The following is a 15305-nucleotide window of genomic DNA, read 5'->3' on the forward strand; positions in this document are numbered from 1 at the left end:
TAAAGAACTGTATCTGTATAATTATTTATCTACCTGCATATTTGATTTGTACTTAAATACTGCTTCCTTCATCACTGGTGAAAAAGTGATACCTGCATCTCACCATGCAGATTTGACAAACAGTAGGAACAAACTAAAGTCTAACAACATTTTTATTCAAAATACATGCGTAAATTCATCCATCCAGATCGAGTATACAAGTACAATAGTACGTCCTATTGACCAAAATACTCCATCTTATTTTTTACCAAGGTTAAGCACTTGTATTTGTGGTTAGAAAGAAGCACAAATGAACCAAAATTAAGATAAAGCTATACTGCAAAGTGGGAAAATATTTCTTGCTTGCTTTCACTGCTTCATTTGAGAGCTGGGAATTAAATGTCATACAGTCCATTTGGATAGCTCATAGAACAATTCAGTCCATGCTTGTCTTTTGGCTAAAACATAATAAAATCTAGAAATAATTCCAACTCTTAGAAGAAAATGTTCTTTTTGTTACCATTATTCTGCATCAAGTAGCTTCACTATGAAAACTGATGCATTACAAAGCATCTATACATATCTTACTGTGTAAAGAAAGAAGAAAAAACAAAACAAAGGAATATCGTGTGATTAGGTTCACCTGTTGCTTTTAATGAGAAATAAGCTGAAACTAAATGCTACAATTCACGTAAAATTGAAATACTTTGCAAAATACACTCCAAAACTTCAAATAATCCTTTGTGCAACCCTGAAAAGGTTTAAAATAAAGTCCAAATTCATATACTGATATTTAATATCAAATAATTTATTCTCTGGAAGGGTTTTGATTTAAGATTATGCAACAATAACACCGTAATTGCCACAAAAAAGATGAGTCAAAGGTTCCATGAAGCTGATGCATACAGCATTAAAGAAACTTCACTTCAGTCTGATGATAAAATTAGATGGTATGTGCCTTCACAAAAGATTTTACTAAATTCTGTAAAGGTTGAAATGTTGAGAAAACTGGATGTTTGTCACTCCAACAGAAAGGCCACCAGAATTAAAAATAAAACCCTGCACAAACACAGATACCTGGAATTTATGTCGGCGCAATAAGAATTCACATATGTATGTCACACAACCTCATCAGAAGATGACTTCAAAGACTTTTGTACCAATTAATAAGGGCTTCCTAAAAGTTTTCATTTTCTTTTTGTTGATTTTTTTTGTTTTTTTTTAAAAATGAAAATTCAATTTTCCCTATATTTTGCTAAGTTTATGACTGTATAAATAAGTACAAAAATAGATGGAAGAACATAACTATCCTATGACCAAAACAAAGGGATGCTACTCCATCTTGTATCTACCTTTGTTGTATGTCGTTTGATCTGCCCAATTTTATTTATCTACTTCTTCTTTATTTGTTAAGTACACAGGGATAACAACAACTCTGAATTTAAAAACTGATCTGCATCCCATCCAATAAAAGTTTAGAAGTTTGGGGGGAAATTGCTTGAAGATTTTTTAAATTAATACATTGATTTTTCCTTAACAGAACCAACCTTTTAATTCAAGAAGCTTTCAGGAAAACCCGTTAAATTTAAAGATTTCTTAAGGTTCTATGAAATATGACAGGCTCTATGGAGTGAGATATCTTTACTGGGATACTATGCATGATTGCTTATAGAATGTAATTTCAGAGGTCCCTGAGAGGATTACTCAAAATGCAAATTTTACAATATCATCCAATGCATCTGGTGGACTCATGCCTGACACAATCAAGAAAAAATCAGGATGGTAAATAACATGTTTTTATAAGGACCTACTTAACTCAATATGATGTTATGATAATAACTTTCACCAGGAAAAAAAAGATTAATTACCATACAAGCCCACTAAATCCAGTTAGGCCTGTTCCATTTCAACATACATGGTAGCCAGGGAAAGCACTTTAAAAACAAAATATATGCCAGGATACTTTGAATGCACAGAGATCATACTAAAATGAAAAGAAAATTCTAAATTGCATCTATGGGTGAGTACCTCACATTAAAAGTGCCTTCCCTGGTTCCCAGGTAGGTTTTACTGGAACCGACCTGAGATTAGAATATGCAAATTATGACAACTTTTGAGGTTTGGGTATGTCATCAATAAAATACAAAATTTGACAACACTTTGAAAATATATATTCTTGGATATGAATAGTTTAAAATTCCTTGAAAGAGACACTCAACACATACACACTCATTTCTCACGCATGAAAATATTAAACCCGAATTTCTGCCCAAAGTGTTAGCCTTGCATGTATCATAATCTGTCTCTATATTGTGCCAATGATTGCATGAAAATGTATATCTTTTAATTTTCAAGCCCCCTCCCCTTCCTCGGTAGATCATACTGTATTTTATCATACCTTTCCTAGAACCATAACTGTGTCATAAACATATATAAATATACTTTGACATAACATGTAGGATGGTCACACATCAGCACAACATATCATTTTATATGACAAATCTTAAACTTTTATATATGCTTTTAAACAGCATGCAGAAGGGTTCCATCTTGCATTGTATTAATACCAATACACAAAGAGCATTCCCTTTACAAAAGGTTCAATAATTTCATAGTTCTTTTCACCATTAAAATGGACATTGTACATTCAACTCACTCTCAAAGATTCATGGATCTAGTTAGTAATGAAGAAACTGCCTCAGTGGTGTTGTCCTGCTGAGGCACACAGGCTCCATCCTTCCAATAACCATTTCAGTGATTTGCTTTGAACAGTTCTCTTTATTTTAATAAAACATCTTTTGTTTGCCATAAGGTTCTTTAATTTATTGTCACAGAAAAAATATGACTGCAAATTATAACACAGATAACAGTATCATGTCATTATTCAAGGGTGGTCACCCCTTCAGGGTTACACCAATTTCTGGACACTATTCTTGGGTGCAAAACGTTTACATCACAAAAGCCTTCAACCTTTGAGGATGATATGTCAGCTTTAACAGAGAATGTGTATAAAACTATTAAAGCATGAGAAAAAGATAATTCTTTATCTATGTTTAAGACATTTACAGAAATAGTTTTAGATGCAGCACCAGTTATGACTGTCAATATTATTTGAAAACAATTCTTGCATGCCATAACTTCACAGTATACAAAACCTTTGCAACACCACGGCAAAGCATGTAAGAAGGTCACATGTCAGTGTTACAGAAAGATGTAAGGTTGTTGATGCCGCATTGATTTGATATGAAATTTATGAAACTTGTTGATAAATACAATAAGCAAGTAGCTTGAGGCATATATTTTTTCATAAATTTGATATTAAAAAGTATCATGTGTTAAGATTCTTCATACCAAAGTCAACAGATAAGACATCTTTCTTATAAACATAGAATATATATATATATATATATATATATATATATATATATATATATATATATATATATATGACAAGCAATGATGTGATACGATTCGGTTTTCTCACAGATGTGGTATGTGTCAATTTCCTCAATAACGTTAGAATAAAACTTAATTGTGCAAAGATTACCCATTAAAACCTAAATCCAACTGCTCATAAAATCTACTGTACAGACAAAATCCATATCAGTGATTTTAGTGAGATCTTTATAAACTACAAGCTTCTTCAGGAGCAGTTACCTGGGAAATATCTGGCAAACATATTGATGGCAAAACTGCTTCTATTAGAAAAAATGAATTATCATTCTAAAAGACAAAGAAATAATGCTTTAATCCAAAACTATCTGTACATATTCATAGGATCAAAGACAGACACAAAACCTAGAGTACACATTATTTATGGAACACCGGTGATTTTCATGGCTATTAAAAAGTAAATGAAAGGGTGAAGGTCTTTCAACTGTTATTACTTCCTTATCTCATTTAATGAAGGTAGTTTGTGTTGGTGTTCTACACATTATTAAAGATTGCTGCATTATTTCTTCAGGTATGCATAGATGCCTTCTCTCATTTTATCTGGGACAGTTATCTTGTAACCTATCATGAAGTTTACAAACAAAAAGTCTCTGACAAGACTCAACTATAAATTGTTTTATTAAGATTGGAAGAAGTCAATGTTTATAGCAAATGCATTTAGCCAACAAACAAATACAAGTGTGTAGCACAGTTTATATAGAATGAATATTTCATCAAAAAAGTAGAACTTTTATTGAGAAACTTGTTCAACTTGTATCCATTACAGTGGTATCAGATGATGAGGCTGATGCATCCTTCTGAATACTTTCAAACATTGAAGCAAGCTCCGAATTGCTTCTGATCTGTGTCAAAAATTCATTCATCTGGGGATTTTTATCTGCAAAAACAACTTTTTTATTGTAAAATATATACCATAAAAAGCTAAGATACATGACTGTCCTGAATTAAGCTAAATATAGAAAACAATATGAAGCTCTGAAAATTTCTTAGAAATATGCATATTTCATCCTAACTTACCTAGTTCTGTTAGTTTAAGAAAAACTGGATGCAGTTTGTCCTGTTAAGTGATAATACATTGATAGGAATTTACTATGAAATTGTATAAACATTTTGCCATACAAGTAAAATAGGCCAAAAGACCTTAGAAATATACAAAAACCAGATAAATTAATTTTGAATAAAACAGAAATTCATTCAAAGTCAAATCAAGATTTTTAACTGAGCGACAAATCGACCTAACATTATGCCATCTACCAGACTCTGCCACAACAAGATAACAAGTGCACTGAAAAAGTACTTTATACACCTGCCCCAAAGGTACAATTTGGGTGATTTATATATCACCCATTTTAAATTGTTCCTTAACTGGGCACAAAAGTTAAAATAAACTCCTTAATCCCAACATTTCCCATTTTAATGCTATGAATCCCTAAAAATATGAGCAAAATACCCTTATTTCATGCCCTTCAAAGCATTCATTTTTATATTAATACACTTCCAAGTTTTATAATGTTGAATTTTATTTCATTCAGAAAACTCCAATCAAAAGTAAAATAAATGAGAATCTAAAAGCTTCCCTTCATGTAACTTGTTTTAAACTGAATTAAATTTTAAAAATTCACATTGCATTTTCATTTTTATTTCCATAGCAATTTACAACTGATTCATAATTCAAAGTCAATGAAGCACAATAAGTTTGAAATGGAAAGGTTAGTAACTCTTACAAGGGCTTTCATTTCTGTTGTACAAAACAGACCCATCAATCCAGACAAGTTTACAGTTTTACACTGGTTTGTGAATTCACATCTCAAGATGCCAATAGACATGTACAGTGCAAAGCTGTAAACAGATACCATCTGAAGTGATCAGTACACACCTGCATCTGGGACAGTGAGGAGAGATGCCACAGCTCTCATTGCTGACCGTTTCAACTCGTCCTGTTTTTCAAACTCCTGTTTGACGGAGTTGGCCTTCACCTTTGTGGTACATGTTGCTCTCAATGGCTCTACCAATCTGTCAAGCCCTGCAAAAATAAGATATAATTGTATGATTGATCCAGACATAAAACTGATTCAGTATCGACACTGTTACAAGACATTTCAAAAGTAAGCATAAATAAATCTATCCTACAGTGATACTGTTAGATTATGCACCTTTCATTACTGGTGACTAGAATGAAAGCAGTGATTTTCTTCCAAGATGGAATAGTCTGTTACTTCTTTACCTGTGACAGGATTATCGACCTGATGGCAGATGGGTCAAAGGAAAACTGATCTAAAATATTGTGTTCTGCTATGGTTTGTGGAGTTTGTGCAGAGGTAGATAAATCTTCCATGATGATAATTGATCCTTATTTTCATCCAAAGGATAAAAGCTTCATCTCAGATTATGACAGGAGATGTATTTGAATATACACATGTGCATGATCATGCACACCAACAAGGATATGAGGAACTGCACTGACCCTGCATTTTTTTGTGACCAAGGCAGACACTAAAATACATCTAATACAAGATATTATCTGAGCCTCTGTGGAATTTGCTGTTTAATATGAACAAGTACACACATTCATATTCTCAAAGCATCTGTACCAGAAATTTAAACATTAACAAATTTTTAAAAATTCTCAGAGTTATCTGATTAAAACTTTGTTATGGTTAAATAATGTAAGGGTCTGATATACACACACATGCAAACCAATGTTAGCACACCTGGACACACTCAGACATACAAATGTTTAGCACACCTGGACACACTCATACTCAAATGTTAAGCACACCTGGACACACTCATATGCATACATGTTTAGCACCTCTGGACACACTCATATGCATAAATGATTAGCACACCTGGACAGACTCATATGCATAAATGTTTAGCACACCTGGTCACACTCATATGCATAAATGTTCAGCAAACCTAGACACACTCATATGCATAAATGTTAAGCACACCTGGACACACTCATATGCATAAATGTTTAGCACACCTGGACACACTCATATGCATAAATGTTTATCACACCTGGACAGATTCATATGCATAAATGTTTAGCACACCTCGACAGACTCATACATACTTATGTTTAGCACACCTAGACACATACATACATACGTTTAGCACACCTGGACACATACATACAAATGTTTAGAACACCTGGACACACTTGTACGTACAAATGTTTAGCACATCTGGTCACATACATACAGATGTTTAGCAAGTGAGCTTATGGCAGAAAATGATGTTACGGTCTACATCACATATTTTGCAATAATCAAATTAATCCTCTTTGAGATTTTATCAAACAGGGTCATTCTTTGGTTCTGAACTTCTGAAGGGCTTATTTTGACTAAGCCTGAACACTCTAACTGTTCATGCCTGCATCTACAATTTTAGTTAGAGTGCTCACAGTGAAGATACAACAAACCTGACTGGTTAACACACACTGGCTAAATACTGATCAAACATAGTCATCATAAAATGTCAGCTGTTCTCATAGCAGGAGCAATATACTTGCAAATTTAGTCAAATTCTCTGTGTAAAAAATGCAAATACAATGCTTATCAAGAGGTCCACACATCACCTACCCAATGCTATTTCTTATAATTCTTAAGTCTGACTTGATTGAAAATATGTCCATAAAGGGGCAATAAATTTTCAAAAATGATGAAAATTCCTAACATTCTTGAGGCCATCATTTGTGTTATTATCAAAAACAGAAATATAAGTTTATACCATCAAGCTCTTTGATGAATTTGATAATACAAAAGATCCATGCATATTAGTGAGGTGATCTTCCATCTAAATATCTAAGCTAGTTACCAATCTGAAGATTATTGCTAACCCAAAATGTCAACATTAACCTAGAAATATGTCATCAAATTATCCAAAGGTATAACAGGTTCCATTAGGAGATTCACATCTGTTAATGTGGTGAACTTCCATCGAATCAGCTGAGCTTGTTAACACTCTTAAAGGTATATTTCTGATTCAATTTTGATCAAACTTGGAATGTCTGCTTATATGATCAAAATTTCAGCTAATGTAAAGTATAAGATGCATACACATTAATAAAGTGACACTGCATCCAATTGCTGACCTTGATATCATTCTAGACGCCATACTTTTCATAGGCTTTTTATAAACTTTAAATATTGGCTATTTTATCAATATCTCAGGTGAGCTCAACAATGAGTATGACCCAAGGATATTAATCAGGTGATTTACATCTAACTGGCTCAGCATTTTGCCCTTGACAGATGGTGTTTCTTACCTAATTCAGCTTGGTAAATTGACAAAAATCATTTGCATGTTGCACAAGTTTCATCTTAAGTGAGACTTGGGCATATCTTAGTTGTTATCTGGCATATGATTGGCTGAGCTTCTTTACATAATAAGAGACTGTACTTTCTGAAAGGATTTTAATCAAACTTGGTAAATAGGTATATATCTCAAGATTTCAATTAAAAGTGACATCCATGCATATTAATGACAACACTCTGGCAAACTGACTGGTGAAGCATGTCAACACTATAGCAATCTGGCTGGCTAAGGGTGACAAAACTATAGAAATCTAAACACGTCAACACTCTAGCAAACTGTGTGTGATCAAACTTGGCAAATAGAAATCATAAAGATTATGGATAAGTCCCACTATGAGTAAGATGTCAGTGTAAGGTCATCTTGCATCGGACTGGATGAGATTGTTGCCACTCCTGAAAGATAATTCTTATCAGATTTTGCTCCAACTTGGTATATAAGTTTATGTTATCGCTGTCTTACACCAGATTTATCCTCATGAAATATTACAATAGTTTCTCCTTTGTTTTTATATGACTGCTTTAATCAAGTAATAAGATATACAATTTTTAAATGAAATATATGAGTGACATGAGCCCACAACTTAAGACATTGTCTTTTCTTTTATAAATATTGTGTACATGAATAGGATACTGTGCATCCCTGATTGCTTCATGGGAGATTACCTAATCTTTCCAAATATTAATTACCTTTACCATTACATATGCTCATCACAAAAAAAATTCTTAATTATGTTCTTCTTGTTGTTGTTGTTGTTGTAGGGTTTAAAGCCATTTTTCAGCACATGATAGGCAATACATGGCGGCCAGTATTACTGGTGGAGGAAGAACCCGGGAATTCCCTGGAAAGAACCACCGACCCACGAGAAACTACTGGCAAACTTTCTCACATACCCACATTGGTCGAATCGGAGACTCAAACCCACGCAGACAAAGGTGAGCTGGAAGTGATCTGTAATGGACAGCAATTTAGACCACTCGGGAACACTGCCAATTATGTACTTTCCATGTTCCTTGATAGAAGATTTAAGCATAATGGTAATTTTGTTGTATATACTTTAAAATTGATTCCTGTGTTTGCTATCAGTGAGCTCAGATTAATGTATCAAGTCTTGCTGTGAGATCAATGGATTACCAGTTAGAGCAATATGATCACTTACACTGAGTTCAATGTTAAATCAGTGAGACTGATATGATCATTTACTGTGAGTTTAATGTATTTTCAGTAAGACTGATATGATAACTTGCTTCAAGTTCAATGTATTACCAGTGAGAATTATATGATCACTTGCTGTGAGTTTAATTTATTACCAGTGAGAATGATATGATCACTTGCTGTGAGTTTAATTTATTACCAGTGAGGATGATATGATCACTTGCTGTGAGTTTAATTTATTAGCAGTGAAAATGCTATGATCACTTACTCTGCAGTTCAATTTATGACCAGTGAAAGTGATATGATCACTTACTGTGCAGTTCAATGTATGACCAGTGAGGATGATATGATCATTTGCTGTGAGTTTAATTTATTACCAGTGAGAATGCTATGATCACTTACTCTGCAGTTCAATTTATGACCAGGGAAAGTGATATGATCACTTTCTCTGCAGTTCAATGTATTACCAGTGAAAATGATATGATCACTTGCTTTGAGTTTAATGTATTACCAGTGAAAATGATATGATCACTTGCTGTGAGTTTAATGTATTACCAGTGAGAATGCTATGATCACTTACTCTGGAGCACAGCACTTGGACATAGGTGAGCAAGACGAACTAACATCAGATAGGTCAACATCTTGATATCATAGTGATCTTTCAGGCCATCCTCCACATGATTCAGAAACTCAAAAATATCCAGTCTGTCCAAGCAGGAGTCCAATAATGTGTACATGCATTCAAAGGCTGCCTGAAAATGCATCAATTGGTGAATTTAGAATGCATGTATCTATTTGTATAGAATCCCATGGCACATCAGCATGATCAAGGCTATATTGTAATGATAAACAAATATTAAATTCTAAAAATGTAACGATAAAAATTAAAAAATTCCTAACAAAAACCCTTCCACATAAAAGTAAATATGTACTCCTACAAGATAAAGGATAAATAATAAAGCTGTTAGATGTTTTTAAAAGGTATGTAAAATAAATGATAATGGAGAAAATAATGCAAAGTTCTTAAACTATTGAGCTAAAATGTTTATATAAATACATTCTTTTTTTTATACTAAAATACATTGCTTCAATAAAATTGACCTGATCATAATACAATAGAACAACTACCACTACCTAGCAAATCCAGCTCTCTAAAATAAAATATTTTAGCTATGGAAGACAAATTCTATTTGGCCACATATAGGTAAGTCGGAATGGGTGATTTCCCACTGATACAGTGATTAGTGCCAGCTCCTGTATACCTCAGTTACTCTTGGAGTAGATTGCATGATCTGACAGTATGATGTAACTGTGAGGAGGTTGGGATGGCATATTCACATTATAATCAGAGAAATTTTATTTTATTGAGGAGAATTTTTGCTAAAAACAAATTGGTTTCTTTCTTCAAACTACATTACTAAATCATAATACCTTAAAAGAATAGGTACGAGGTGGAGGGAGTTACACTGCCTCACCCCACAGAGAATATTACCAGTCCTCTAAGGTATATGTAGCATTCTAGATTAAGAACCTGGCTGGAGCATAGATTCCAAATGTCAAGATGTGGCTATAGGAAACGGGAAAATTTTACTTCCCTCATATCCAGTGGTAATCATCTTGCCAATTCTCTGTATTCATAATAGATACTGCAGCTTGTGCATGGTGATAGTACCCTTGCTGAGACATCATTTTTTCTCTCATTAAGAGATTAGAATAGATGGGATCTCCCTTTTTGAACCAGTTATTTTCTTGTACCACTTAAAATCTCACGGTGTCCTGTGGACAACCTTGAGTTGAAGGGGCCATGCTAGAATTAGGTTTCACTACAAAAGACTGATTGCCCATGAGCGGGGACCTGATATTGCCAATTAAAGCAGGGGCCATTAGGAGTCACACTGCCCCATCAAATTGGAATTGTAGTTCGGGTCCACTGACAAAGTATATATCATGACACTGACACTAAAATGATCAAGCAGCAGATCCAATATGAGAGCTGAACCAATGAAGTTCACAAGAGCAGTTCAAAGAGTGCCTTATTCACTTAGGTTAACACCAATGATTCCACTTTGGGCACACAGCCAGTGCCTTTGAGCATGTGAAATAAAACATTCGATGAAAGATCTGAACGACCATTGTTTTGTTCTATTTCCTCTGTTCTGTGATGATGCAGCATGCAGGTTCAACAGTTCTGGATTCATTAGAAATGCCTGCCATAATAGCTGCTTTAGCAGAGGAGGAAATTTCTTAATTTCCTTGTGGTCTCCACTGTGAGAATGATCAAGTCATTTATTCATAATTTTTTTCTTTTTTAAGAGATGGGCATTGGGAATGCGGTACTCAATTTCTTATGCTTTAGGTAACACCTTTGGATTCAGAGGCAAAGAAGGGCAAGTGTATGGGTCATAAATATTTCAAACAATGGAAAGAGCATCGACTGCCCAGGCCTTGAAATCCAGGACTGGTGAGACACATATTTGGATTTTTGCAGCTGTCAACTCAGTTCGCATGACAGAAAACCCAGGGATGAAGCCACGATTCTGTGTGCATCAGTGGATTTCTTTTAGTCTAGAAGTACATTTTTACTGCCTGGAGTATGATATAAGTGTCTTGTTGAACAGTACAGAGATATGTTGTTGTTGTTGTTGTTGCATGGTTTAACGCCATTTTTCAGCACAAGATAGGCTATTCATGGCGGCCAGTATAAATGGTGGAGGAAGAACCCGGGAAACCCCCGGAAAGAACCACCGACCCACGAGAAGCTACTGGCAAGCTTTCTCACATAACCACATTGGCCGAATCCGAGACTCGAACTCACGCAGACAGAGGTGAGATGGCAGTGATCCGTAACGGTGAGCGCTTTAGACCACTCGGCCACTCGGGGCCCCTACAGAGATATATTCACAGCACACAGCGACACCAAAATAAATGCTTTAAATATTTACATATAGGTTCAACAATAAATGGGTATGTTTATAAAAAGAAAGATAGATATGATAGACACAATAAGTAGACGCAATCTAATATATGTATACATAACAACTGATAGGTTGAAAGATATACCTGGAGAGGCTGATTCGTAAATACACAGTATGTCAAATGGAGATATAAAAAAAAAAACAGATAGCCAAACTTCTGAAAAGTAAATTGTACCAACTTTTCTGATATCAAGACCATCATCTAAAGTGTGCCTAAATGGGCCCATCTCAACTTCTCGTATCAGTTCTTTCTGAAAAAGAGTAATTATGTACACTTATTCAAGGTGAAAAAATATCTTTGCAACTGTTGCATGTTTAAAATATGTTTTAATTCCACATTTTATTTGCAAGGTATAATAGAAACAATTTAAGTGAATTTATCAGAACTGCTGAAGTACAAAACTTTATCACAAAATGTGAACATTTTTCTTTTGTAGAAGACAACCAAGTCTTAAGTTTGATACCTCCTTCAATGCCAATATTTCTGTTAACTTGTGAAATATGATGGTAAGACAAATAAGAGAACTGAGAATAAAGACTATGATTTCTTCTCTTTCTATAACAATCTTCATACTGACCTGGTGATTTTTTTAATTTTGATTTTGTTTAGTTTTAACATTTGCATAACTTATGGAATTTTGGCAAAATTCAGGAAAATTAAAAATATATTCCAAACTTTTCAAGGATGGAAAAAGGAATCTGAAATTCATGGAGTTTATAAGACAACCCCTCAAACTATATGAATTTTCAAGGTAGTATGTGTCATGTATAACAAAGTACATAAGGTTGCATTAAACTCAGGGAAGTAACTAATAATAGGTTAACAAACAAAACAAGTAAACAATCTAAATTGTTCACTTGCTTATCACATTCTTAATTTTTAAAGCATAATGAACGCATCAGCTTACCCTGACTTTGGTTTCATTGTAAAGGTGCGGAAGAACGGTGTCCAGTAAATCTCGTATTAGTGATGGTTTGTTGTGACCTGCCGAGTTGAATGTAACCAGGGCAACTCTTCGTACATTGATATCTGGATCTTGTAATGTTTTCAAGAAATCTCCTATGCAATTTCTTAACAGGGAATCTATGCCTTGAGGCTGAAGAAAGAAGGAACTAGAAGTTATGTTTGTAAAACATGTAAGGCCCCAATGCTGTAATTGCTGCAATGTCGTTAGCTGTCTGTTCTGAGAACAAAAGGTCTGAGCACATAAACTGAAATACTTTTGGAATAAAAACAAAAGAGAGTGCTGTTCTAATGGCCTGTAATCCTAAGGTCATCTACATATAAATATAAACATCCCTATTATATTTAACCTGTCTACTTCAACTGATATTCACTGCATCATCTAAAACATGTTGACACTAAAAGTCCAACAAGTTTAAACAGGCTAAAGATTCATATTTTTTAATAGCTTGGAAATCTAAGTCGTTTTATACAAATACAAATATTTCTACTAAATTACTATATAACCCACTTATAAATACAAATATTCCTACCAAATTATTAGGTCATCCAAATATATATACTAACATTCCTGCCAAATAACTAGGTCATCTACATATAAATACAAATATTTATACCAAATTACTAGGTCATTCACATATAAATAAAAGTATTCCTCTCAAATTACTAGGGCATTCACATATAAACACAATTATTCCTCTCAAATTACTAAGTCATTCACATATAAATACAAATATTTTTACCAAATTAGTAGGTCATCTACATATAAATACAAATATTCCTACCAAATTACTAGGTCATCCACATATAAATAAAGTGGAACCCCACTATAACGCGATATTTGGGGTCCAAAAAATTGGATTGCATTAATAGCAGGGTCAGGTCAATGCAGGGTTTTGCAGTATTTTACTTTTTCAGAGAACAACACATTAGCACACATACGTGGATTCATGTCTAATGTATATCATGAATAGGGTATCAACACCGTTTACTATCATGCCGCCGTGGCATACAGCTCATCTACAATGCATGTAATTCCACTGAAAAATTGCAGATTTAAAATATTCAATAATTTTGTCACAGATCATTGTGTCTGAATTCAACATCTAAAATATAGCATGAACAAAGTATTACCACTGGTTACTTACCATCTCATACCTTACCATCGTGGCATGCAGTTAATCCATAATACATTTAATTCCATTGCAAAATTGGATACATATTTAAAATATTCAATAATTTTGTCACAGATCATTGTGTGTCTGAATTCAATGGGAAAAATTAACAGCAAAATTAGGTTAAAAAAGACGAAGCACATGTATGGTTTATTACATTCCAGGGTCTATGAATGGTGTCTGTATAAATTTCATACTGCTAAAATTTTCTTATATGTGTTTCCATGTACCTTTATCCATTGTAAATTTCTAATAATCAACAATGGTCAATTGATTGAGTCTAATAACACCACCAAGCCCAGCAAACATGTTGGTAGTTTTCATTTTTTGATGTTTATTAAATTGTGAGAATCTTTTATCAACCACCGCATTGTCTGCTGCTTGGTTGTGTGTGTAGTTAAAGAAGAAACACCTTTTGCTATTGTTTGAGCAACGATTGTATGCAGAATTAATTGAAGACAATCACAAAGACGACTTACCGGCTTTACTGATGGATCAATAATAAGTAACATTTCCGATAATGTTTATTTTGGCATAACTCTTCAAGAACCTGGTGAAATTGTTAAATTTCAGATGCCACACCACGATCATATTATATTAGTATTCATACGTGAAATCTTCCCCAAAATGATAATAAACATTTTAAACACTATTTCTCGTACTTTAAAAGAAAATATCTTTCTGGGTATAAGAAAAATACACGTATATGTATTTAAACTTTTCAGGAACCACACCGCGATTATGTTATATTTGAATTCATACATGATCTCTTCCCCAAAATGATAATTTTTTTATACACTATTTCATATACTTTGAACAAAAAATATTTTTTCAGGTGCAAATGAATATATGAAATTTCGGGAGCCACGCCATGGCCCGTTATATCTGAATTCGCATTATCACAGAGTGCGTTATAGCAAGGTCGCACTGTACAAATATTCCTACCAGATTAATAGGTCATCCACGTATAAATACAAATATTCCCACTAAATTTCCTTTGTTTAACTCAAGTGGCAAACAGAACTGTGTAGAGGAAACTTAAATATTATTATAACAGACCTCAAATCTAATCTGATATGTACCTAATACAAACAAGCTTACTGCCTGAAGTAAAAACATTGCAAATATGTGTAAAATTTAAAAGTATGCTGCAATGGTCTAAAAAGAGATTCACAACATCCATTTATGACTATGGTACAGTGAGTAAAATTTCATAGCTCTAAGTTATATAGCTTTTAATGTTACTGTACTAAAATGAATTTAAAAAAGATGAATGGACAGAAG

At 33.7% G+C, this 15305-nt stretch overlaps 1 protein-coding gene across 1 annotated transcript in view; it reads right to left on the minus strand.

Moving 5' to 3' along the window:
• Window positions 1–134: 134 nt before the first annotated feature.
• LOC149787023 (cullin-associated NEDD8-dissociated protein 1-like) overlaps window positions 135–15305 on the minus strand; it is a 79737-nt gene continuing 64566 nt past the window's right edge. Inside the window, exons 28-32 of the mRNA XM_089977564.1 lie at window positions 12791–12979; window positions 12062–12133; window positions 9488–9659; window positions 5309–5455; window positions 135–4309 (exon numbers count right to left, since the gene is read on the minus strand). Coding sequence (XP_089833690.1) covers window positions 4179–4309; window positions 5309–5455; window positions 9488–9659; window positions 12062–12133; window positions 12791–12979 — 711 coding nt within the window. The 3' untranslated portion in view covers window positions 135–4178. The remainder of the gene's footprint in view (window positions 4310–5308; window positions 5456–9487; window positions 9660–12061; window positions 12134–12790; window positions 12980–15305) is intronic.

The sequence above is a fragment of the Sinohyriopsis cumingii genome, chromosome 12 (assembly GCF_028554795.1).
Source record: "Sinohyriopsis cumingii isolate HCF-2022 chromosome 12, ASM2855479v2, whole genome shotgun sequence".
Lineage (NCBI taxonomy): Eukaryota > Metazoa > Mollusca > Bivalvia > Unionida > Unionidae > Sinohyriopsis > Sinohyriopsis cumingii.